A 24546-nucleotide genomic window follows, 5' to 3' on the forward strand; every position below is an offset into this window, starting at 1 on the left:
AAAAATATTCTTACCGAAAGCGCGTGAGCCGCCCTTCTATTCAGTTCCGATGGAGGCCAACCGCCCCATATTGCCACGTGTAAACATCTTAGGCGGTAGCTCAACCGACCCTAGGCTCCTATATGGTTGATTGGTGCCACGTGGATGTCTAGACTCTTCCACCGTGGACGAACTTCCTGAGCAAGTATTTTGATGTTGGAGAAGCTACGTCGTTTTTGGAGAATCTGGAATTTCTGGTAGGACCACCGACAGTCTCCCAGGTAAATGGTCTGGTTTGGTAAACGCACTTTTGGAAATAATTATTCCATATTCCATTCCGTCTATTATCCAATAAGCAATAGTTACGTATAGCGTCTACTCCCATCTCTCATTGGAAGGTTAGAGAGAGTTGTGGACTATTCTTATCCTTGCCATTAGTTTCGAGTCGAATTTTAACTTTCTTCGTGATATAATAACATATTGGTTAACATGTGAAGTTTAATAATCTTATGATACGCATGTCTAAGTGTTTGGTTTGATTTTTTCCATGCGAAGAGGCATACGACAATACATAGTGTTTCATACATGAAAAAAGTTTAAAAATTAAGAATTGATAGAAATGTGGTGAAATGCAAACTTCCTTGTATATTAAGGAGATATAGGAAAATCAATAGATATTAACAATATTCAACAATTTTGCCATAATTCATTGCAAATTTCAAACTTTTGAACTTTTTAAGAAAATATTCGCTAATTTCGACTAAATTTGAATGAGTTACTCATTGCATATTTCCATAATTTCATTCGTATACAACTAATATCAATATCAATTTATCTATCGATATTCCCATCTAAATCGTTATTTTGAACACTGCATACAACTTATAAGATAAATACCTTCTTTTGGCTCTCAACACCTAACTTCTCCATATAAACAAGCTTAGGCTGGTTTGAATGTTTTTAAAATGACTGAAAATGACGTCTAGAGAAAATCTTTTTGGGTTCTAAAAACACTTGGAAAGCTTTCGGCAAAAAACATCAATTATATGCTTATTTCAGGAAACACTTTAGGATTTACTTGCCTGTATTACTAAAGTTGGTTTAAAAAACATCTTCAATAAAAGTGTTTTCCGCTATTTTAAAAGTACTTCCAAACAAATTCTATAATTAAACAATTTCATCTACTTTTTGCATAGGTGTCAGTCGTTACTAGTCGAAAATGGGGAAGCAAAGAGGCAGATTGTCTGCTCTCCTATTTGGGTGTCATTTCCATCCCCTCCTATTTTTTGCGGTCACGGTTAAGCCACATCAACATTTTATATTAAATTTTTTATAGAGATAATAAGACAAAAAACAATAAGAATATAAAATATTGATGTGATTTAACCGTACCGCACAAATAAAAGGAAATAGGAAAGGCATCCAAACAGGAGGGCAGACAATCTGCCTCTGGGAAGCAATGCCCCAGCTTATCCGTTGTCATATATATATAGGAAATCTTTAAGGAAAGGGATCCCCATTTTTTTATAAAAATAGGGATTAGTTGTGGGGTCCACATTACATTGAACTTTAACGAACCGAACCGTCTATTTTTCAAGTTGCACCTCATAGATCATCCTTACAAAATATTAGCCAAATCGGAAATGTTTAAGACATCTAATTGGGTTCAAAGAAATGAATGAATACTTTGTTATATAAGAAACAATGAAATTTTATCTTGATAATTAAATAGGCAAATGGTTTCGGATTAAATTGAATTTTTGCAAGAATGATCTTTGAATCGAGACTTATAAAATAGACGGTTCGGATCGTTGAAGTTCAATGTGAAGTGAGCCCCACACCTAATCCCCATTTTTTTTAAAAAATGGGGATCCCTTTGCATAAAGGGCCTGTATATATATATATATATATATATATAAAGTAGTGATTAAAGTTTAATAAATTAAAGCAGTGGATTCTGAAGATTTGATATGAAAAGAGGCGGTCAAAACTGATTAGTCGACACCGACCAGCTTCAACAAACTTATCTTTGCCGTCTCAGTCAAACCAATTATCTCTCTATCCGTCTGCTGGTTTGGTTGGCCGACAACTAATTAACACGTATCCAATTAACGGAGGGCAGAGGCAAAAGTTCGTGGCAATGGGGCAGGTAAACAGGATTAAGAATTATACAAATGAGACTTAGCGGTGCCTCAAATCCATACTCATCGTCATTTTAACTTTTTCACATCATGTGTTTGCCGTTTGAATTATTAGTTTGAGACATCGCCACTTTAAGCTGTCTCGGTCTCATGTACAACAGTACAAGTCATTCTCGGACAAAGGAAAACTAGTGAGACATATCAAACACTTGCCCTTTCAATGAAAATAAAGTTATTCGGCTTAACCGAGTACAATGACTCCACGGTGGCTCCGCAACTGCAGGGCTGCAGAGGCGGAACATCATGGTGGATTGTATTGGAGAATATCCAAGGAAATTGAAACAAAGACTAAACCCTGAATATTAACCATTACATCTGAAATAGGGAGAGTTGTAGTTCCTACTTAACAAAAGAATGAACTGGTTTCTTTTTGTTGATTCTATTCAATGTGATTCTTATTTTCCCTTTTTATTGTGTACGATAGACGTTTCCTTGACCCTCGCAAAACGGAGAGTCTTGTAGGCATGGGGACGTCCATTTTTTTGTTCTAAAAAGAATACATACCACAGTAAACACCCTCACCCCCACAAAATTTACACCACCTTCTCCTTTTATTCCTCTCATTGCAAATCTAGTTAATATTCCTAGTATATCCACTACCCGTTGAGCGGAAAATAAACTTAAGCACGGTTATACTTTAATCATTGCTCCGGTTAAGTTCCAGTGCAGTCTGTAAAATCGAAAACGTAATCATGTTGATGAGGATGAGTATTGGCAAGGGTCGAAGAAAACCAACATGATCACTACGACTTAATTCTGAAACGTACCGTGTTAAGAAGCCTGAGAGCAGCAGGACGGGTAAATTTTCGAGCAAAAAGAAAGCACTGAGATGGTTTTCCCTTGCTGCTACACCATTCTCTCCGGTATTCAGTCTCGTAGTAGACATTATCTATCTCCTGAACATAAATCCGTCAAATCAGCTGCACAGCTACTATGAAATTCAAATGACAATCGGGAAAAATCTCTACGGATATCAAAGATGTGAACACATTTAGACCATTGCATGAGTTTAATGGTCCCAAAACTTGTGAAAGAACGAGAAACATTTGGATTCCGTTAGTCTCATATAATTTCTTGTGAAAAATTAGTGAATGCACAGGTTATAAACTTTGTCGGACAACCATGTCCTTTCCGTCAACTTGACTGTATTATTTTCCTGCCATTAAGCCAGGTAGTAGAATAACTTTGTGCCTGATAACTACCGCTAAACGTTTCTTAATGACTTGGATGGTTTAACATAATGGTTAGGAATTAGATCCGTCATTGTGTCGTTTATCCAACCTTTACTATGTAAATGCTAATGAACAAGAAAAACAGATATGTACCTTTATAGATTTAATAAGCATGGGAGTAGCATCTGAAAATTTGTAAGTCAAAGGGTGCCATCCACGGCGTTCACGGTTTCTAGAGGATGATAAATCCCATGACGTGTGTGTCAGCGATCTACGCGTGAGTTCTCCCTCAAGGCCTTGTTGCTGAAATTTAAAATATAGCTTTCTTAGAGAGCCAAACTATTATGGCGATGAAAGAGCTACCATCACCGCTTTTTTATCTCTCCAAAAGAAAGAGTGAGAAATTTATCTTACAGCCAGTAATGTCTGAACATAATGCTCATCCGGGATACAATTGTGCTGCTTGGATGTATCAGCAGGCTGCAAAATTGCATAAATTATCAGAATACAGAATCAAACTTCATCTCTTGAAAGCAGTGTCTGCAAATTTACATTAGAATTTTTGGTATTTCAAGAAGTGAGTATTGGTGCCGTACTGCTTTGACCAGGAAGCAGATGTGGTGGTCGAATTAAAAGTTTAATTGTTTCCAAGATGAATAAGAGTACTTACAATGGGACGATTCCGCCAAAACTCAGGTAGCGATTTTGTCTGCATGATTTCCACACATAGAACATGTCAAATACGAGAAGAAAAAAACAAACAAAAGCATCAATGTTTAAAAGGAACAACTTGGTAAGATTACAAAGAAAGGAAAAATAGCGTAATGTGTCAATTGGTAACGCAGAAAGCCAACATGGAGTAAAGCTTTCGTGTCCATTATGAACACTCGTGTAGGTGACTTTATTTGAAGTTCTTTTTTAGAATGGAAAGTTTAACAATATATACCGAGCAGTCATCGTTCTATGATAGTTATATTCAATAATCGTATATGATATATCTAATATATGGATTATCTCGCAATGATACCATGTTTACAGGAATAACCAAAAAGGCTGTAACTGTAAATGGTCATACAACAATTAAAAGACGAAGTACCTTGCAATGCAATTGAAACATAGGAAAGACTCTATCGTCTTTCACTACGACCTCTGCATGCTTCCTGGTCAAGACAACCCACTGCAGTGGGAAAAATAAAGCGACAAAAATAAGATGAACTGTAGGAAACTTGCATAACAGAAATAAACACTTATTAGGTTTTCTATTTAGTGTTGCACTGAAATTCAAGAGGCAATTAATCCATCATACGATCTGTACCTGTGATCCTTTTCTCCAGTTATGAACAGGAATAACAGGATGCATTTTTGGATTGTAGCGGCCCTCTTTCGTATCAGCAAAGCTGCTCCCAAAAGTTAAAAGTTAAATACGCTTTAAAAAATTTCCGTCATAAGTAAGATACAAACATACAGAATCATACAAATCTTTAGGTGATAACCAAAAATGATTCATTACAAAATAGATTCACATTGAGATGCAGCTCACTTATAATATGTATACACTCTGAAGATGAAACCCAAGTTTCAATTATATAGAATGCAGATACCGACTGAGAACCACAGACCACAGAAAAGCGATTCTTTCAAACATACATAATACATATTTGACTTGGCTTATTCACCTGTCTACAAAACTGGTTCTCGTCGACATGATGTAGTCATATATGTAGCTGAAATTGTAAAGGGGAATGCAGCTGAAAAGAGATCAAGTAACTGAAATATTGTTAGACGATAAAAAATCACAATATTTACGAAAAGAAACTAGCAGACCAAAATTTATGTAACCGCAACCTAGGGGGAAAAAACGTCAAGACAATCTTCACCTATCGGAAACAAAGGCAAAGCGTTGATTAAGAGGATCCTCGAGTGCATGTCTTAGTAGTATGCGCTCTGCCTCAATCATGCTTGCTTCTCCCCAATCTACCTGGTATGGAATGAAATAAATATAACAATCGCAATAAAAGTCACGAAAAAAAAGAAATCACCTTAATTCACATTGCTCATAAAATCATACCTATCTAATCTCAATCCCTGTAATTTATCAGTTATTCGATAAGAAGCCAAGAAACAAATTCAAACGTTTCCGGCATACATCAAGCATTGTTAGGAGGACTGTGCTTCTGGAATAACTAAAGACACTATAAGCGCTTTTGGGTCATAGAAGCACTTCCAGGAGAGGTACTTCTACAGAGGCACTTCCACTTGGAGTTTCAATTAAAATTTCAAGTGTTTCTAATAAAAGTGCCTTTAGAAAAGCAATTATGATACACACGACATTGTATCTAACAAAAGCGCTTCTAGAAAAAGTGCTTATGGTACATATGACATTGCATTTCCAAATTACGAATTCAAGTTAGGAAATAGAATAGTAACTCCCACCTGTATACTATCATTGACTTGACGATCCAAGAAAAAAACCGATCTTGTGGTGGCCTTGTTGAACAGAAACCCCGGCCTTGAGTGAACATAAATCGAAAACCTACTCTCCCCTCCCTGCAACCAAAAACAAAAACAACAAAAGCTCCATCTTTAATACAAAATGCCAAACTAATTACACTCCTAATCACGCAATTAGATTCAAAAAACAAGTAGTTAATAAATTAAGTACCTGAAAGAAAACATCCCAAAGAATGTCCAACGGAATGCGATTGCGAGCGATGAACAAGAAGGCGATCTTGGGCCGTTGATTTTGCTGAGAATTTCGCAACGAAGCGAGCGTCATAATCCGACTGTACTGAGTGTGCATCAGCAGCACCAACGTCCCGAAGCAGATCCCCACCAAAATCAAAGTGAACAGCTTCCTCTTCCATTTGTGCTGCGCTTTCTGCGGACCCGCCTTCCGCTTCATTAATCACTTAACTAATAAGCTGCCTTTGCATCAAGCACCTTCTCAGCTCCCAAAAAAGCTTCAGAAGTAGCTCAAGCTCTCATCTTTCGTTCTTCCACGTGAAACCCAGAATCCAGATCCGCTGCCTTCAAGCTCTGGATTCTGGGATTTCGTAGCGGTGAAGGACTATCAACTTAATTAAGCTAAATCAAGCTGCTTAATGCTTAAAGCTCGTAGCTTTGGAGATAAGTCTTGAGACCCAGAAGACGTAGAAGTAGAGATTAAGCTGAATTAAGAGAGTGAACGGGATTTCAGCGTTCGCAAGTGGAAGGTGGGACTTCCATTTTTGTGATATTCTTTCTTGGTACGAAGGTCGTTGTCGAAAAGTTGGGACGTGTTAATGTTAGTTGACAGAGTTGCGTGTGATGTGGGGATAGAAGAGCAACCCTTTATTGTGCCTTTTTCTTTTGTTTGATTTGCCAAAGATTGTGTTTTCTCCTTTTCTCTTTGCCTCAATTGTGGATTACTAGTTGGATTAGCAATATCTCGTCTTTACTTTATTATCTTGTTATGAGAATTACTTCATTAGTTACATGTGCGAGAACTATTTCATTGAAAATTATGTCTGAGTTCCTGTGTGATTAGTCGGTTTAGTGAAATTCTCGTCCTTACTTAGTTGCATGTTCGAGAAATCTTGTTGTTTGTCAAAAATAAAAACGTTTTTTAGTCAAAATGGTCGAGATTGTCATAACTTCTCTTTGAAATTTAAAATCGATAGAAGTGGTCTTTCAGTTCGGTCATTCTGTGTAAAATTTCCGTTAAATTGAAGAAATAATCAGTTCAAGCTAAGGGGTTGATTTTGACAAAATAAAAACTGTATCTGAATTCAGATACTACTTCACCAAACCATTAAGTTAATACGATGTAAGCATTATAATAAGCAACAAATTATTGAACCAAAATAATTATAGTATAAGTTAAAACATGAGTCAAATATGAATATGCTGCAAGCGATAGCAAGGCAACGGTTGCGAGTCGGTGACAATGATTTTTAAGCCACTTTTAGGCTCCACTTTACAAAAAAAAGTCATACTTTCTTGTACCGACATTAAATTACGTAATTGGATAGTTTAATTTGGTATCGAATTTGTCATTCATGAGATTCGAATTTAAAATCTCTCACTTTTAAGAGAAAATGAATATCATCAGATCGTAATACTGAATGACTAATTACGTAATGAAGATTTGAACTTAATATTTCTTTCGTATTATTTTTTTTTTCTAACAGCATCAAAAGATGATACAAATTAAGTGTCGTTTTCGATTAGGAAATGAGATTACTTTTGTTTACATTATCCATGAAAATATACAAAAAATAAAATAAAATAATTTAAGGTGAGGGGAAATGCAATTATATTATTAGGGTCTGTGTTAAAGGAATATTGACTAATGAGACTGAAAGAAACATAACACTACCAACCAAAAGTTGTTAGTTTCAGTAATGATTTATATGGTGAGACTTCATCATATACATTGGTAATGGAAGAATATTTTTGCCATCATTCTTAAGTAATGGTGATGTTTATCGTCTTATTTATTATCGTTTGATAATGTAAATTTCGAGATTCATGTAATAGATAGGTACAAATCTCAAAATTTAAATTTATCTAACGATAATAAATATCGTGCATTTTTGCTCACCACCGTATTTATCATCGTTAGATGAATTAAAATTTTGAGAATTATGTTCATCTACTATACATATCTCGAAATTTAAAGTCATCAAACGATGATAATTAAGGTGGTGAACAAATATGGATCCATAAATTTTCTCTTACTAATATTACGCACATATTGTTTTTTTTTTTTTTTTTAGTACATCAATATTTTAGGGGGAGGGTGAGTTCGGCCAAGCCACACAATGGGCAGCCTAATTTGGTATCGAATTCGCCATCCACAAGATTCGAACCTAAAATCTCTCCCTTCTAAGCGACGAGAAATACCAACAGATTGTAATATTGAGTGTCAAAAAATGCATTTTGTAAATGTAAGCAACTAACCTGCTAAATAATAGTTTCTTCTTTTTCTTGATAAGATAATAAAATAAAGGTATATTTGTTGATTTGCTCCCTAAACTTGTATAGAAGTGTTAATTTACCCCTTGAATCCTTAAGGGGGCGTTTGTTTGCCCTCACTAAGTGGGACTGGACTGGACTGGACTAACTGTCAGTCCAATACTGTGTTTGTTCCATGCTGGGACTAACATTAATGAGACTAAAGGGGATTAGCATGGACAAAACCCTTCACTAAGAGGTCTTAGCGAGACCCCCCAATAACCATGGGACTAGCTAAGACTATCCTCTCTCGTCCTCGTCGTGCTCAACAACCATTTCCGATAGACTCCTCGTCATCTCCGGTCACCTAGATCATAATAAAATATTAATAATTTATATATTAAATAATATAATATTAGAATTTGTTATTATCCAGCTTCTTAGTCTAACACTGCATCAAACGCTTCACTAAATTAGTCCAGCTTAGTCTAGTCTAAGCCAATCCAGCTTAGTCCTTGAAGCTAGTCCAGTCCGAGATAGTCCGGCGCAACAAACGCCCCCTAATAGTACATTGTTAGCAGAAGCCAATGTCTCAGGGTCCCAGTTACTCATTCTGACTGAAACAAGGGGTGGGTCTTTACCAACTTAAAATAGCTTATTACCTTTTTTACTTTTTATAAATAATCAATTGTCTTCTGACGCTAGATTTTAAAATTTTCATTATTTTTTATTTATTTTGATCCGAGGACAATTGTATGTGAGCAAAAAGAATGAAAAATTGGATGGATTAAAATCTTAACGCTAGGGGCGGCGAATTGGCTATTTATAAAATTTTAGGCGAATAATCGGCTAAAGTTAAAGTTCATGAGAAAAATTGGCTAATTATAAAAGTTAAGAGGTAATCTGCTAAAATTAAAGTTCATGGAGAAATTAGCACCTATATACAATTCAGGGAAAAAACTGTCAAATACCTCTAAAATAAAAAATAAAACCATTCAAATTACAGATTACGTGGTCCTTTTTTTTGCCTTCGACGCTTATTTCCACGAGCCCAATAATAATCGGGCTTGGGCTTTATGGGCTGAGAGAAGTCTCCAGGTCGAGGAATGTTCTTCTCAGTTACGAATTTAAAACGACGCCGTCCCGGTCACTGGCAAACTCTGTCTGCTGCCACTGGACCGTTGAAGTTCTCGGCTCTTCGCCCCCAAAACATGTCGGTTAGGTCGTTATCCATCCGCCCCCAATTTACCGCCAAAAGGTACAAATCTCAAATCCCTCCGTTCCTTTCTTCCAATCCGCATCGCAGTTTGTGTTTTTTACATGTCGTTTTGCAGTCGAAGCTCGCCGGCGAGCGAAATCGGAGCAAGCCCTGGCTGCGCAGTCCTCAGCTTCTCGAATTTGCAGAGAGGTCCCTCAAGAAGTAGAAATTTGAGCTTCAGGTTGTGTATGGGTAGCGGCAATGGAGGATTTGGACAGAACCCTCGTGGGGTCGGCGACAAAGATGGCGTCATCATCGTCGACCATGGTTCACGCCGCAAGGAATCAAATCTCATGTTAAGTAAGCTAATCAAAAATTAAAATTACGGGTTGTTGATGTTTAATTATTATCTTTTTATGATTAATGTAGAAAGTTTGGATTTTTAAGCTTGTTAATTGGAATTTGAACTGTATGAACTTTTTTCAGATGAGTTCGTGAGCATGTTTAGAGAGAGAACTGGGTACCCAATTGTGGAGCCTGCTCATATGGTACGATGAATAAATAATTTTTATCAATTGATTTTCATACTTTCAGTTGAATGTTGTTCACAATGCGTTTCTTTGATCCTCTTATTTGGTGAAGTCCTCAATGTGTTGGTAAATTTTCGATGATTAGGAGTTGGTGGAACCATCAATTCGGGATGCATTCAATTCGTGTGTTGAACAAGGTGCTAATCGTTTAATTGTGAGCCCGTTCTTCCTCTTACCGGGAAGACATTGGAACCAGGTAGCTTAACTAACAATATAATATCCTATCGACGGGGGTAATAATTATGGTCTATTGGTCGCGGTTGAATTTTTTTCTTTCGACAATGTCTTTATGAATGATTAAGAAAACGTGGTAAAATGGGTGTATTATTTCACAGGACATTCCATCCCTGACAGCTGAAGCTGCAAAGGAGCATCCTGGTGTCTCGTATATAGTAACCGCACCCCTCGGCCTCCATCCGCTACTTGTGGTATGACTATGGAGTTCCCTTAATTTTTTTTTTCTTCTTGTAAACGTCACAGAATATTCTGAAGCATTGGCTATCAATCAGTGGTTTTAGAAACAGATAGATTTTTCGGTATAGAATGTCTACGAAAGGGAGATTGTGCTTGTTATATTTCGCAGAACTTCTTTTGCACCATATAATATGAGGTCTCTGACTCTCTGGTTGCAGGATGTTATGAATGATAGGATCAATCACTGCTTAAGCCGTGTTGCTGGAGAAGCAGAGGCGTGCGCCGTTTGTGCTGGAACAAACAAATGTCAGCTCCATTGATTTATGCAAAGCGAACAGAAAAATACGATGGCACACGCAATCAAGGGACCATTTCAGCTTTAAACCGGGAGATTGATTCCGCAACTTGGCTAATCATATAACTTAGCTACGAAGCAGTTGTTGTGGTTGGGATTTTGAAGGCGTGGCATTGCGTTGGAGGACCCGGATTCACGTAACAAACTCCTCACTTCCCAAATAGTTGGAACGAGGCTTTCTGGACCATTGATTGTTTGATGGATGGCAAGTCGATTTTTCTCATCAAGGATCAAACGGAAAGATCGATGATCTTGTAACATAAAATGATGTAGAGATGTTCCAGATGTTATCTTAGGACCTCAATTATGAATCCATTCTATATATTTTGTCAATCTGCATGTGTTGAAGGCTGCGTTTTTGTAATTTTCAACTGTATAAAGATTTTATGTGCAATAATATGAAAGGTAACTGCAAAGGGCCAGCCAGCCTACTATACATCAAATTTTCGGGAGTTTTAACGTAACACTCATGATACTACCGTTCACGTTTAGGATATTTTTGCTCTAAAAAGTCACTATTGGTACTATTCACTTACATCTTTTTGTCATTTTGGTTAAAACTCAAAGTTTTTAAGTCATTTTCATTAGTTTTCCTCAAATTTCCTTGCAATCCAATCACAAAAAGAAAACTCTCCGGACGTTACGCTGAATCCGACCGTGAGGTCGCAGAAGAAAACTGAGTAGCTGCTATTACCAGTGAATATGATGAATTCTATGATGTATATACAATATATATGCACAAATGTTCACTAGCTGCTAATTGTAAGTATAAAATGGTTGCTTCTTATTCCCCCTTTTTGCCCCAGAAAGGCTTGTGTTGCCATTGCCAGAATCTTGAGAACCCTTCCATGTTTATCTTCCTACTCGCGTCCTCCCGAGCCTTGGCTTGTGCAGGGGTTTCTTCTTCAGCAGTCGCACGCGCTGCAATTCATTATTTTGTGTTTCAGAAAATGGTGGAACATAAGTTCAGGTAATTTATCAGAGTCAAGAAAGTTCTTACATTTTCTTCGATTGTTTTCATTTTCGGCTTCCTCCTGCCATCTTTGTTGTTGTTTATTGTAAGATTTAGCAGCCATGAAAACATTTGCAGGTCTTTCCCACCCTCCTCCGAATATGCCATACCCTTCCGTCGGCTGAGGCTGAATCAGGAACTCGAGCACCGGCAGCTCTTCCTTCTCCACCCAATGAATGCAGTTCACAGGGCACGAATCTACTGATACCTGCAGTAAGTTTTAACTTCCACTTATCCTCTATCGGTTATCATAGAGTAATTAGCGTCGTATTAACTTACTAGTTCGTGCACAAGCGCCTAGTAGTTTACCTCAATCTTTTGTTCGTCGTCACCATATTGAACTTTAACCCTAGCACATCCGAGAGCATCATCGAACATGAAGGTGCTACTTGCATGGTGCACACATTCTCTGCAACCTGCCAGAAATTCAGTAGCGATTCAATGTACTTAGAAACTAACGCAAATCTAGATACGTTTTCACGTGAATTAGACATACGAGTTGAATACCTATGCAGGCATTTTCGTCAACAAATAGAGCTTGGGGTCTGAAAGGTCCATTCCATGAAGAACCTAAGCTTGACGATGGTGTGTTTCCTGCTCTGAATCCAGCTACTCTGACTTTACCAATGGATGCATCGTATTCCTTCCTCAGATTCTCTCTCATCAGAACTTTATACGCTTCATTCAACTTTAGCGTATACTCGTGCCCCTGCTTCGCATAAAAGACTTAAAAAGCGTTTCTTGATCATAGAACCGCTTTCTGAATAAACCCATGAATCACTTCTAAGTACTTTCATAGGAATCATTAGTGTATACTCGTGGCCCTGCTTGACATAAAAGACTTAAAAGCATTTCTTGATCATAGAAATAAACCCAGGAATCACTTCTAAGTACTTTTATAGGAATCATTAGCGTATACTCGTGGCCCTGCTTGGCATAAAAGACTTAAAAAGAGTTTCTTGATCATAGAACCGCTTTCTGAATAAACTCAGGAATCACTTCTAAGTACTTTCATAGGAATCATTAGTGTATACTCGTGGCCCTGCTTAACATAAAAGACTTAAAAGCATTTCTTGATCATAGAAATAAACCTAGGAATCACTTCTAAGTACTTTTATAGGAATCATTAGCGTATACTTGTGGCCCTGCTTGGCATAAAAGACTTAAAAAACGTTTCTTGATCATAGAACCGCTTTCTGAATAAACCCAGGAATCACTTCTAAGTACTTTTATAGGAATCATTAGCGTATACTCAGGGCCCTGCTTGGCATAAAAGACTTAAAAGCGTTTCTTGATCATAGAACCGTTTTCTGAATAAATCCAGGAATCACTTCTAAGTACTTTTATAGGAATCACTCCAATTTTTAATTAATTTTGACATGTTTCTAACAGAAACGCTTATGAGCAAAAGTGCTTCCGACACAAGCATTCTCAAACGGACCCTCGATTGGATTGGGATAATTACCTCTTGGCCTGCAACATCTGGGTGATATTTCTTCTGCAATTTCCTATAAGCTTGTCTGATTTTCTTCGGATTTGAATCCGCAGAAACACCAAGCAATTCATAGTAATTGTAATTCTTTTCCGTTGCCATTTCCTCTGCTCCCTCTTTCTTACATCGGATTCTGCTAAACATTCAAGTATTCCAACCTCAAAATATCAGAAATTACTATGCAACTTTGAACTTGTTAAAAAATTTAAAATCTTTTTAATTTGATTTAATAAACTTCAAAGTAAGCTTAATTATGATTAGCATGAGATTAAACAAATTACCTCCAGATGGGCTTCTTGTTCTCATGAACTTGGAAAGCTTTTGGTACTGGAAATCTGGAAATGGAGGACACTGCCCAGACAGAGACAGCCATGTTGGATTTTCCAGATGTAATCTGAGTCTCCAATTTCTAATTTTCAATGAAAATATAAGTAAAAATTATGACGGATATTTCTGTCAGATATTTTCTTAACCATCCATCCATGAGTCCTCCCAGGACTGATAAGTGTCTTTCTCAGATATTGTCCTGAGCTAACTCCCACGAATTTTAAGACCGTATTTCACATAATACGTATTTGGTTTGATTCTTGATGCTGGTAAATTAATGGCTAGAAGGGTTTAAATTGCATCTGTGAGTCGCTATGGTCCTCGGAAGAGTGGTCTGCCTGTAAAGCTACCAGTCTATTTTTTTTATACAAAAAAAATTGTCTTGAACCGTAAGGGATTCCCTCCACCAAATCCATCCAATCAAGGGATCCGAGCCCTTGAAATTTGATCCAACTGCTAAAAACAGGGTCCCTTAAAAGTTATAATAACTTTAACCGTTGATCAAATTTCAAAGGTCTAGATCCCCTGATTGAGTGAATTTAGTGGAAGGAATCCGGAATGGATCCCTTTCCATGCAAAAGGACCAATTCGGATCCGAATCTCCTAATTGGGTGGATTTGATGGTAGGGATCTGGATCCCTTTCCGAACTGCAAAAGGACCGATTTGCAACTAGAAAATAAGGAAAACTAATGAAAAAAACTTGAAAACTTTGAGTTTTAACGATAAGGACAAAATAAAGGGTAAAGTGAATAGTACCAGAATTGATTTTTTAGTGTAAAAATATGATTTTTCGTTAAAATAAATAATACCAAAAAGTTTTTTTTTGTTAAAGTTCCGAAAATAATTTTAGACAAGACAAACGACTATGGGGTAAATTCTTGAATACAAAGAATACATAATGTCGATTCCACCCTTAGAGATCACGAACAACTATAAGGGCATTATTGGGTTTTAGCATTTCCTTCCTGCTCAAAGTCGTCACTCTATTTCGGAAGATGTTGTCTAGTTTTTCTTTGAAAAGTACGACGCGGCGCCGGCGCGGAAAGGAATTTCAAAGGAAAGCGCCGTCGTCTTACGCATTAAAGCGCCCAGAGATGGTAGTAGCTTCGTAGCAGTGCAAAAATGGCGTCCGCGACAAAACTTCTTTCCCCGTTTCGGAAATCCCTAAGTTCACTAATCTCTTCCCGCTCCTCAATCTCTCCTTCAAGGCAATTCTGTAAGTATTTTTTTGGATGAAATTTTGTCAGATTTTGTATTTAATTACAAATATTTGATTATTTGGGTGTAATTAATTGTTCAGATTATGCCAAGTTTGAACCAGTACTGCGGAATCGCGCCTCAACGTTTCATCGTTACTTCAATTTGCAAAACAATTCTCTTGAGAAATTCTGGTTTTCAGGTTCGATTTTGCTTCAAATTCAAGTTCATACCGTAAATTCGATTCGGTAGCTGTAAATTTTTAGTAATTGATCGTCTTTTATGGCGCCGATTGTCGGTTTTGGTTGTTGAAACTTGAACATGTTTGATGGCATTCAGTAACGAACCCAAAAGGAAACCAACATTACAGTTTAGAGAAAAATACTTCGAACCGAAAAATTTAGGAGCAAAAACAACCAAGCTAACTTTGTAATGGGACGGTATTTCAGTACTACGAATCAAATTAGAGCGTCGCAAGTGGATAGATGATCGGGTTTTTCTTTTTCTCCAATCGAGCTCTTGCAGTGTTTTCTCTGTAGCTTGCATGGTGTTTAATTGGTAGTTTTCATAATTTTGCTTTCAGGAAGTAAGTTGAGATATGGAAGCATTCTTGGTGTGACGGTTTTGTTTTGGTCGGTCAGCTTCTTGCCAAATGCTGCATATGCTATGGAAGGTGAGGGGAAAAAAACCACGCACCCGATTTTGATGTTGTAAATTCTTTAGGCGGCGAAGCATACCTCTTTACAAACTTCCCTGATTTGAATTTCGATAATGTAGGCCAGGATATTTTGGTGAATGATCATAATTTGGAAGCGTCGGGTGCTTCGGATGTGGAGGAAGATCGACGGGAATTCAGGAAGTTCATGAGGAAATTATGGCTGCCTTTCTTTTTCTGTATTACTGTGTTGGCGTGCTGGGATCATCATACTACACAGCTTGGATTGAAGCTTGCTCTTTTCCTCCTGAGCACCAAGCCTAATCCTTTGTCAGTTTATGTTTTTGTGGAAGAGGTAAGGAACCATCCCCGTAATTTTATGTGTTTACTAATCTCTTACCACCTAATCAATTGGGGTTTGTCGACCTGCTACCCTATTTGAAGACAAACCATGTCTTGTTTGCAATCGAGGAATTGCAGGAGCTGCTTTCTTTTAGAATCAGATCGGGGTGTGTTGTAGTTTAGATGGTAGGAACTAACGAGTCTCCTATTGTTCCGTGACTAGAATTCTCAGAGTGGTAACTTTGTTTTTGGGTTTATGATTACTGCAACATTTTTTACGGTGACTAATGCATTATATTGGTTAATGCTTTAGTGTTGATGGTAATAGTAGTTCTTGTCAGGAAAACCTTATTCGAAACTTGATGTTTTGCAGTTATGTCATCGGCTCAAGCGCAAAGATCCTTACTTGCATAACAAGGCAAGTGTCCCATTACCATTACGAAAAACTAGAATACTTTAGTATAACCTACATCTAAAAGCTTGTGTTTCTTTCCTCTACAGCCATTGTACGCGCGTAAGGTTGAAGTGGAAGACTTTAAGCTTCTATGTCTTGCTAAAGTGGAAGTACAAGACCAGAAGTTCACTTTGGTGGGAATTCTTGGTGGTTGGTGGCCTGTGCCAACTTTGGACGCAATCAAGGATCATCTTGTATGTTCTCATAAAGCGGTCACTAAAGCATATACTTGAAAGGAAAGAAAACCGTGTAAGTTCAGTGTCGTTTTATCAAGCTTCATTCAACATTTTTCTGGTTTTCTTCCACCCCCTCCCCCAAGTGCATAGAAAAATTCAGTGCAACGAAAGAGGCAGTACGCCAACTATAGTATAGTAGCTGCCAAATTGTAGTCTTATTCAGTACTTTTAGAACAACAATCTACCCATAAATGAAGGCCAGTCATATTCTGCAGAAAAGCTAATTTATGTTACAGGGCTTCATGTTTACAAACTTTTGCTTTCTCCATGGAACTCGAGGCTCGTATCAATTTGAGAATTCTATTCGAGCAAGTGATAATGGTTTGTTTCAGTTTCTGGTCCGCTTAGATGATCGCCATAGCTATAGGAAGGGCCGCAGAACATTCCACCCCACTGAGGGAAGTAGATGAGGGAGACTGGGAGAGTGCACACTATCATCATCACACCCATCAGAGAAATGCTCGTCTGCTTGGAGAATTTTGTGCCGGAAAACAACAGCAGCTGGGTTACCACCGCCCCCATTGTCCCTCCGCCGCCGGTGATCCCTGATACCACTCCCAGTGACCTGCATCGTTAAAGTTTGGATATTCAGTAATTAAACTGATATGGTTACTTGGTAATGGTGCTAAGCACTATAATTAGTCATTATGGTTTGTCTAGGGAAGTATCTAGCTAGTCACTGTAATAGAGTTGTGCTACGGTCAATCGTGATGATGCTTGCGTTTATGGGTGTTTTTTAGCCCATTGGTGTGAGATGATTGTTGCGGGGAATGTCACCAGCAGTTCCCATCAGCACCGACAATCATCGGCCACTCAAGTACGTTATCAACTGATCTTAGCGTGATTGATTTTTGACCATTGGTGAGATGACTGTTAGGTGCTTGCCTGTCACCAACGGATCCCATCAACACCAACAATAATAATCATCCAAATGCATTGGCGATTGATCTTAGCAAAACACTTACGGGATAGACTAATCGTCTCGTCACTCAGAAGTGGGACCAACACAGAGGGGAATATGACTCAACAATTTTAATTAATTACTAGACGACATGTGGAGTGTCATTCCATCGCTACGTACCTTTTGGACACAAACGGCACCACGCCAAACGTGAGGCCAGCAGCAGCTTGTACAAAGATAGAAAACGCACACATGACAAGTATGGATCCCCAGAGCGAGTTGACTCGCCCGAGTAACAAACACAAGCAGCCCGCCACCGTCTGCGCCACCCACAACCCCCACAACCTCCCCCTCATCCCGAACCTCTGCGCCAGCTTATCGGAAACTAACCCGCCACTCGGCCTTGAAAAGAAATTCGCCATTCCGAAGCTGGCCGCTATGACCCCCGCCACCTCAAGATTCACGTTGAATCTGTCGTAGAAATATTGAGCTATGATATTATCAGTCGTCAACTCCACTCCAAAACTGAAGGCATAAGTCAACGCCAAAATCCATGCTCTATAATTCTTGACCCCATTAGAAATAACACTTAATAAGCTCTCTTTGGACTTATTTTCGACCTTCTGAGAGCATTTGTAGCTCCCAGAAGGTAAGTCCTGGCCAAACATTAGGACCAATGTGGCCGTCACAACTTGAAAAACTGCTGGCACGATAAATGCCAGCCTCCAAGCTGCGAAGGACGGCACGTTGAATGACATGATGAGAGAATAAATGAGTGGCATGACCAGCTGGGTGACGCCAGAGCCCATGTTGGCCCAGCCGGCGGAGAAGCCGTTGGCAAGGCCGACTACGCATCCCGAGAACATGCAGCTCATCCAGAACTGGTTGGCGACGAAGTTGGCGAGGGAGAAGCCGGCGATGAAGCGGATGGCGATGAAGGAGTTAGGGGAGGAGACGAGGGATGTGGAGAGGATGACGGGGGCGGTGAGGAGGGAGAGGGTGGCGATGGCGATACGGGGACCGAGGAGGTCGCATATAGGCCCCATGGCAATGCGGGAGAAGATGGAGCCGAGGAAGGCAGCGGTGCCTGCGTGACCGGTGTCTGTGTCGGTGAGGTTGAGGTCGTCGCGGATGACGGCGAGGAGGGGAGGGATGGAGAAGGTGGAGAAGAAGTTGGAGAAGAGGGAGAGCCATGCAAGGTGGAAGGCCAGCATGTGGGGTGGCGCTATTGAAAATAACCTCAACTCTGTGGCCTTTTGATCAGCATCTACTGGTAATGCAAACATACTACGATGATTCTTTAGTACCTGTTCTTCGTCAGCATCTTTAGCTTCCATTGCAGCAGCGGTTGTTAATTATTAAGGTAAAGAAGGAAAAAGAGCCAGAAGCAATGCAAGCAAACCTGTCTGATATCTTTTTGGTGCTTTAAGATGTGTCTTTTGCTTGTACTCATCACAGTTATATATTCGGTTATCCACACACCCATTTTTCTTTCACACACTCCTTTCAATTTCGGTCGTTCGATGGAATGAATTGAAGAAGATCGATAGCAAATGATTAAAAAGAGTGTGCGAGGTCAAAATAAGTGTGAATAACACTATTTTATATATTAGTCCTTAGTTAAAGTTAAAGACGTTTTTATATCGAGATCAGCTTTTACATGCAACGAGTTTATCGTCTTATGACGGTCTAATTTAATAATGCAGTGACATGTAGAAGGAAAATTACACGTACTATTACATCATTAAACTGAACACCAGAATAACAGTGAACTCATTCTATATAATTTTTTCTTGTTTCAATCCCTCATGTATGAATTTGCAAATTAATTTGCCTTCACTAGTTCCACCCTTTGCTTTCAAAGTGTTCAATTCGTTCTCTTGGAATTATGAGGACAAGGACAAGAGAAGAAGGGGCCACTCACTTCCAATAGCAATATTCATTACGTTTGTCCAACCGTCGTATAAAGTTCAGTGTGTCTTGTTAGAATCCCTTCTTTCAAATTTACGAGGAGAAAATTTTGCGTCCGACAATTAAATCAAGCACAAAGAAACAAATTATTTATGTTTAGGTACCACTTCATTTTAATCAAGTACAAAACACAATGCAAAGGAAGAAGAGAAATGTTGCGGAGACACTTGAATTGGGATTCTTTGTGAATTCTTTGATATCTTACAGTTTAATATCAATTTTCATGCCAATATTATAAAATATTGTGCAAAAAACATGAGGCAACATAAACTTCATGAAAGTACAAAACACAACGCAAAGGAAGAAGAGAAATGTTGCGGAGACACTTGAATTGGGATTCTTCGTGAATTCTCTGACATCTTACAGTTTAACGTCCATTTTTATGCCAATATTATAAAATATTGTGCAAAAAACATGAGTCAACAGAAACTTCATGAAGAGTTTTATTTTTAAGAAAATCTTCTTACCTTTTCTCAAGAAAAAAAAAAAGTACAAAGCCCAACGCAAAGTTTTCATTCCTTTGTGAGTGGATCAGACTTTTACATAATCCGACTATCGGACACACAAGAATTTTTTCAAGACGATAGTCTTAAGCTCACAACCAAGAGGAATTGATTACTGTGAGACAAACATGTATTGAATAGCGCGTTTTATCCTCTCAATTGGTGACAGAATTTTGACTTTCTTTGGTCAGTCTCGACCTTGATTTCTAATCAGGACGGTTCTATATACAAATTGGAATATTTGTAAAGGCATGCTTGTGGTCTTGTTTTTCTTCCGGGAAGGTTGCAACTGCTCTTGTTTTCTTAATTTCACTTTCAATTTATGATTTATTGTTTTTTCATAAAAAGAAACAAGACACAACGACATCGTAATTTTCGCAAGGAGCGTTTATCTGTGTAGTCAAGATTTTAAGTTTGATTTCTCTCATGTTGATTGTGTAAAAGATGAAAAAGATGTAAATTGAGGATTCTTAATCATAAAATTCTTTGCATAAACAAAATAATATCTTAAGTGAAAGTAAGATGATTGATTATGTTGAGAGTATCATTCCACAACGGGAAAAAAGAGAACTTGCATATGCTTATAAGTAGTTTGGGCTACTTCCTATATTACCAATTGATTTTATGGTAGAACTTCATGCTTCATTGTATCATAGCAAGTTGTCTCGCGTGTGAAGCTTAATAGTCACACGTGCTAGGCTGGAAAATTCATTACACGTGAGGAGTGTGTTGAGAGTATCACTCTCACATTAGGAAAATAAAGGACATTGCATGTACTTATAAGTAATTTGACTACTCTTTATATTACCAATTAGTTTTATTATGAAACCTCGATCTTCTTCAGATTCATAACCATTCTCTCAAACTCCAGGGTCTAAGAAAAACTTGGTTACTCACTGTTCAATTATAATTTAACGATAGCTGATCATTTATAACGATTTTATAGGTTTTAAGAAAACTTTAATCACTCACCGTTTGATATTAATTCATAACTGTTCTCTCAAACGGTAAATGAACACGGTTTTCTAGGGACTCATGATTGATCAAAGTAAAAGATGCATTCGAGTGATATTGATTTGTGGTCATTGCCGACTTAAAATATGTGACGAAGAATGATACAACGGGGGAAAGATTAGTATTTGGCATTTCCTGTCTTGCGACACCTCCTCTGTGTCCAAATTATGATCTGAGATTTTTCAGTAAATGGAAATTTCCTCACATCATATAACCGCGACAAAATTAACCAAGAAGACTAAAACACCCTTTAAATAATTGAGCCTTGGTGGGGATCGACAACCTAACTTTGTTGTGTAGAGTAGAATTAGCGAAGGTGACAAGAGCAGATGAGCATGTGTAATGCAAACAAATTCGAGGCTAGTTAGTTATTTTGTCACGACAGTTCATATTTTTTAAGTGAGAAAGACTCACAGAAACATTTCAGTCTTTTTCTGACCGCATCGTGTGATTTACCAGCGTCAGGAATCAAATCCTAGTCGTGCCATGTAAAATACGAGTTTGAAATTCGTCTCAAATCAATGAGACACCCCTTAGTGGTTAGTCTGAAATTGGGTTGGATATATTGCTTGAATTGATATGTAATGGTTGAAGTTGGATGTGAATATAATGCTTGGTTTTAGATTGGGTTGATGCAACGTGCAGACTTGGTTCTGCTGCCGAACTACTCCAAATAAATTCAATATGTATGCGCCGAACTATATTTTGCCGAAATTCATCCAAGGGTTCAGCTCGTATCACTGTACAACTTTTCTATTTAATAACTCAAACTAAAGAGATTTTTCAGATCGCATCATTATACATCTTGTGAGATATGTAAGTTAAAAAGTTAATAATTTAAAAAATAAAATTTCCCATCATTTCACTTATATAATAACACCGTCTCCTCAAGCAAATTCGAAACCGCGTGTCTTGGAGACACGTGTCGAAACTTCGCAAGTACACGTCAACCATGTTCCGAGGTTTCTCTCTCCTGTCTTGCCTGCTCAGTATATAAGTCGGCTGATTTGAAGTTGGCTCGCGCGCTCGCAGCATGAGAAGTGCCATCAAATTCAAAACCCTCTTCGGCACTCTCGCAAGCAAAAATCTCAGAACTTACCTGCAAACATGCGGTTCCCTTCTCAAAACCCTAACCGAAAACCGGCGCATCGCCGGCGGAATGGCCCTTCACGGCCATCTGATCAAAATTGGTCTTTCATCGGAGAGATTTATAGCCATCAGGCTTCTAATTATGTACTTGGATTCGAGAAAATCTGATGAAGTTAGTGAGATCGTTAAGGGGTTCGATGGGTTTGATTCAACGGTGCATAATTGCTTGATCAATGCGAGCATTCAGTGGGGAAATCTCAAAGAAGCACGCCGCCTGTTTGATGAAATGCCTGAAAGAAACGAGGTTTCGTGGACTGCGTTGATATCGGGGTTAATGAGATGCGGAAGAGTGGACGAGTCGATGTGGTACTTTGAGAGAAACCCGTTTCATAATGTGGTTTCTTGGACAGCTGGGATTAGCGGGTTGGTGCAGAACGGGTTGAATGTTGAAGCATTGAAGCTTTTTCTGAAGATGCTTGGTTCTGGGGTCAGGCCTAATGATGTTACATTTACTTCTGTTGTTAGAGCTTGTGCCGGGTTTGGTGAGATCGGTTGGGGGATGAGTGTTTTAGGGTCGATTGTTAAGACTGGATATGAACACAATTTATCGGTTTCTAATTCCTTAATTACATTATGTTTGAAGATGGGCGAAAAGGCCTTGGCTAGGAGAGTATTTGATCAGATGGAAAAGAGAGATGTTGTATCTTGGACCGCAATCCTAGATATGTATGTTGGGGCGGGAGACTTGAGAGAAGCGCGTCGAATCTTTGATGAGATGCCAGAGAGAAACGAAGTTTCTTGGAGTGCAATGATTGCAAGGTACAGTCAGAGTGGACATCCGGAAAAAGCCTTGAAACTGTTTCTTCAGATGATTCAAAGTGGATTCATCCCAAATAGGTCTTGTTTGGCTAGCATTCTTAGCACGCTGGCCACCCTTGAGGTTTTAAGGGTGGGAATGAACATCCATGCACATGTTGTGAAAATTGGATTTGAGAAAGATGTCTTTATCAGTAGCTCTCTTGTTGACTTGTACTGCAAGTGTGGAGAAACTAAGGATGGACACACGGCATTTGACTTGATTCCAGAGAAGAATGTGGTCTCGTGGAATTCTATGGTTGCCGGGTATTGTCTGAATGGACAAATGGAAGAAGCTAAGGAATTGTTCGATAGCATACCCGCACCAAATAATATATCGTGGAATACTATGGTCGGAGGTTACTTAGAGAACAAACAATTTGACAAGGTATTTGAAGTGTTTAATGAGATGCTTTTGTGTGGTGAAATTCCAAACGTATCCAGCTTCTCAAGTGTGCTCTCTGGTTGTGCGAGCATAGCCTCGTTAGAGAAAGGAATGAACCTCCACGGGAAAGCAGTTAAACATGGAGTTCAATATGATGTTTTTGTAGGTACTGCCCTAACTGATATGTATGCGAAATCTGGGGATATTGAGAATTCTAAGAGCGTGTTCGATAGAATGCCTGAGAAGAATGAAATCAGTTGGACTGTGATGATTCAGGGGCTAGCAGAAAATGGTTTTGCTGCGGAATCCCTGTTTTTGTTTGAGGAAATGAAAAGAACTTCAACTGTTGCTCCTAACGAGCTCATGCTTTCATCTGTTCTTTTCGCTTGTTCTCACAACGGCTTAATCGATGAAGGATTGCGGTACTTTAATTCGATGGAGGCTGTTTATGGTACAAAGCCAAAAGGAAGACACTACACCTTCGTGGTGGATATGCTGTCCCGTTCAGGACAACTTGTTGAAGCCGAAGAGCTTCTGAAATCCATGCCATTTCAACCCGAGAGTAATGCATGGGCTGCTATATTGAGTGGGTGTAATAGACATAAAAACGAGGAGATAGCGGAACGGACAGCCAAAAAGCTTTCAGAATTAGCAGAAAAGAACTCTTCAGGCTACGTAATGTTGTCGAATATCTACGCTTCGGCCAGAAAATGGACCGATGTTATGGAAATTAGGAGATTAATGAGGGATAGGGGGTTGAAGAAGAGTGGTGGATGCAGTTGGGTTGAGGTGAGAAATGAAGTCCACTGTTTTTATTCAGAAGAAGCATCTCACTGTCAGTTAGCGGCGATTTACGATCTGTTACAACTTCTACGAGTCGAAATGCTGGCTATCGAGGAGTGAAGAAGAGAATCTACCAAATACCGTAAGTACACTAGCGTCTACTGAACGCCGATTAATTCAAGCTGGAAATAGCTTTCATTAGGGGTGAGATTCTACTGCAATATACAAGTCTAAAAGAACAGAAACTGCTACATTCTTTGTGTATATGGTTAGGGTTTATGTAAATTCCAGTCACCTCTACAGAAACAAGTGTTTCACCGTCCTCCTCCTCCTCCTCCTTCGCCCCGGTCTGGCATAAATGTTGCTCTATGCGTATGAATTCATTTGAGTACAGATAGTATTTCTATGTTTGCCCTCTTTGTTTTAGAGATAATCAACTGTTCTTAAACTGTTTCATAGTGATTAGAACTTCCTTTAGAACTAAT

General features: G+C 38.6%; 6 protein-coding genes across 9 annotated transcripts; 3 read left to right on the forward strand and 3 right to left on the reverse strand.

The window, feature by feature from the left end:
* Positions 1–2319: 2319 nt before the first annotated feature.
* LOC103404309 (glycosyltransferase BC10) lies at positions 2320–6723 on the reverse strand. 2 transcript variants are annotated; one of them, XM_008343205.4, is made up of 11 exons: positions 6015–6723; positions 5786–5899; positions 5230–5330; positions 5029–5100; positions 4668–4749; positions 4449–4529; positions 4023–4061; positions 3767–3832; positions 3506–3655; positions 2948–3076; positions 2320–2850 (listed from the first exon to the last, which is right to left on the reverse strand). In XM_008343205.4, the coding sequence occupies exons 1-11, from the start codon at positions 6252–6254 to the stop codon at positions 2818–2820; spliced, it is 1107 nt and encodes a 368-aa protein (XP_008341427.3). In that variant the 5' UTR covers positions 6255–6723; the 3' UTR covers positions 2320–2817. The 2 variants fall into 2 exon arrangements, with proteins under 2 accessions (XP_008341427.3, XP_017179347.3); XM_017323858.3 differs by lacking the exon at positions 5029–5100 and having other exon boundaries at positions 6015–6668.
* Positions 6724–9372: 2649 nt separating this feature from the next.
* On the forward strand, positions 9373–11260 carry LOC103404567 (sirohydrochlorin ferrochelatase, chloroplastic). Of its 2 annotated transcripts, none has more exons than XM_008343495.4 (6): positions 9373–9545; positions 9622–9845; positions 9972–10033; positions 10161–10271; positions 10411–10503; positions 10708–11260. In XM_008343495.4, exons 1-6 carry the CDS (start codon positions 9394–9396, stop codon positions 10807–10809), a joined length of 744 nt encoding a protein of 247 aa, XP_008341717.3. In that variant the 5' UTR covers positions 9373–9393; the 3' UTR covers positions 10810–11260. The 2 variants fall into 2 exon arrangements, with proteins under 2 accessions (XP_008341717.3, XP_070673416.1); XM_070817315.1 differs by having other exon boundaries at positions 9405–9545; positions 9622–9840.
* Positions 11261–11512: 252 nt separating this feature from the next.
* On the reverse strand, positions 11513–14024 carry LOC103404310 (chaperone protein dnaJ C76, chloroplastic). 2 transcript variants are annotated; one of them, XM_008343208.4, is made up of 6 exons: positions 13630–14024; positions 13322–13481; positions 12364–12565; positions 12166–12272; positions 11845–12064; positions 11513–11765 (listed from the first exon to the last, which is right to left on the reverse strand). In XM_008343208.4, exons 1-6 carry the CDS (start codon positions 13719–13721, stop codon positions 11629–11631), a joined length of 918 nt encoding a protein of 305 aa, XP_008341430.3. In that variant the 5' UTR covers positions 13722–14024; the 3' UTR covers positions 11513–11628. The 2 variants fall into 2 exon arrangements, with proteins under 2 accessions (XP_008341430.3, XP_008341428.3); XM_008343206.4 differs by having other exon boundaries at positions 13322–13484; positions 13630–13982.
* A 613-nt stretch (positions 14025–14637) lies between these two features.
* On the forward strand, positions 14638–16779 carry LOC103432032 (uncharacterized). The gene is made up of 6 exons (XM_008370197.4): positions 14638–14892; positions 14977–15075; positions 15457–15546; positions 15651–15883; positions 16244–16288; positions 16372–16779. Exons 1-6 carry the CDS (start codon positions 14799–14801, stop codon positions 16555–16557), a joined length of 747 nt encoding a protein of 248 aa, XP_008368419.2. The 5' UTR covers positions 14638–14798; the 3' UTR covers positions 16558–16779.
* LOC114822587 (high affinity nitrate transporter 2.7-like) lies at positions 16697–19050 on the reverse strand. The gene is made up of 2 exons (XM_029097237.2): positions 17642–19050; positions 16697–17125 (listed from the first exon to the last, which is right to left on the reverse strand). The coding sequence occupies exons 1-2, from the start codon at positions 18796–18798 to the stop codon at positions 16861–16863; spliced, it is 1422 nt and encodes a 473-aa protein (XP_028953070.2). The 5' UTR covers positions 18799–19050; the 3' UTR covers positions 16697–16860.
* Positions 19051–21959: 2909 nt separating this feature from the next.
* LOC103404311 (pentatricopeptide repeat-containing protein At2g13600-like) lies at positions 21960–24515 on the forward strand. Its single transcript, XM_008343209.4, has one exon. It carries the CDS (start codon positions 21983–21985, stop codon positions 24179–24181), a length of 2199 nt encoding a protein of 732 aa, XP_008341431.3. The 5' UTR covers positions 21960–21982; the 3' UTR covers positions 24182–24515.
* Positions 24516–24546: the final 31 nt, after the last annotated feature.

The sequence above is a fragment of the Malus domestica genome, chromosome 17 (assembly GCF_042453785.1).
Source record: "Malus domestica chromosome 17, GDT2T_hap1".
NCBI classification, from domain to species: Eukaryota; Viridiplantae; Streptophyta; class Magnoliopsida; order Rosales; family Rosaceae; genus Malus; species Malus domestica.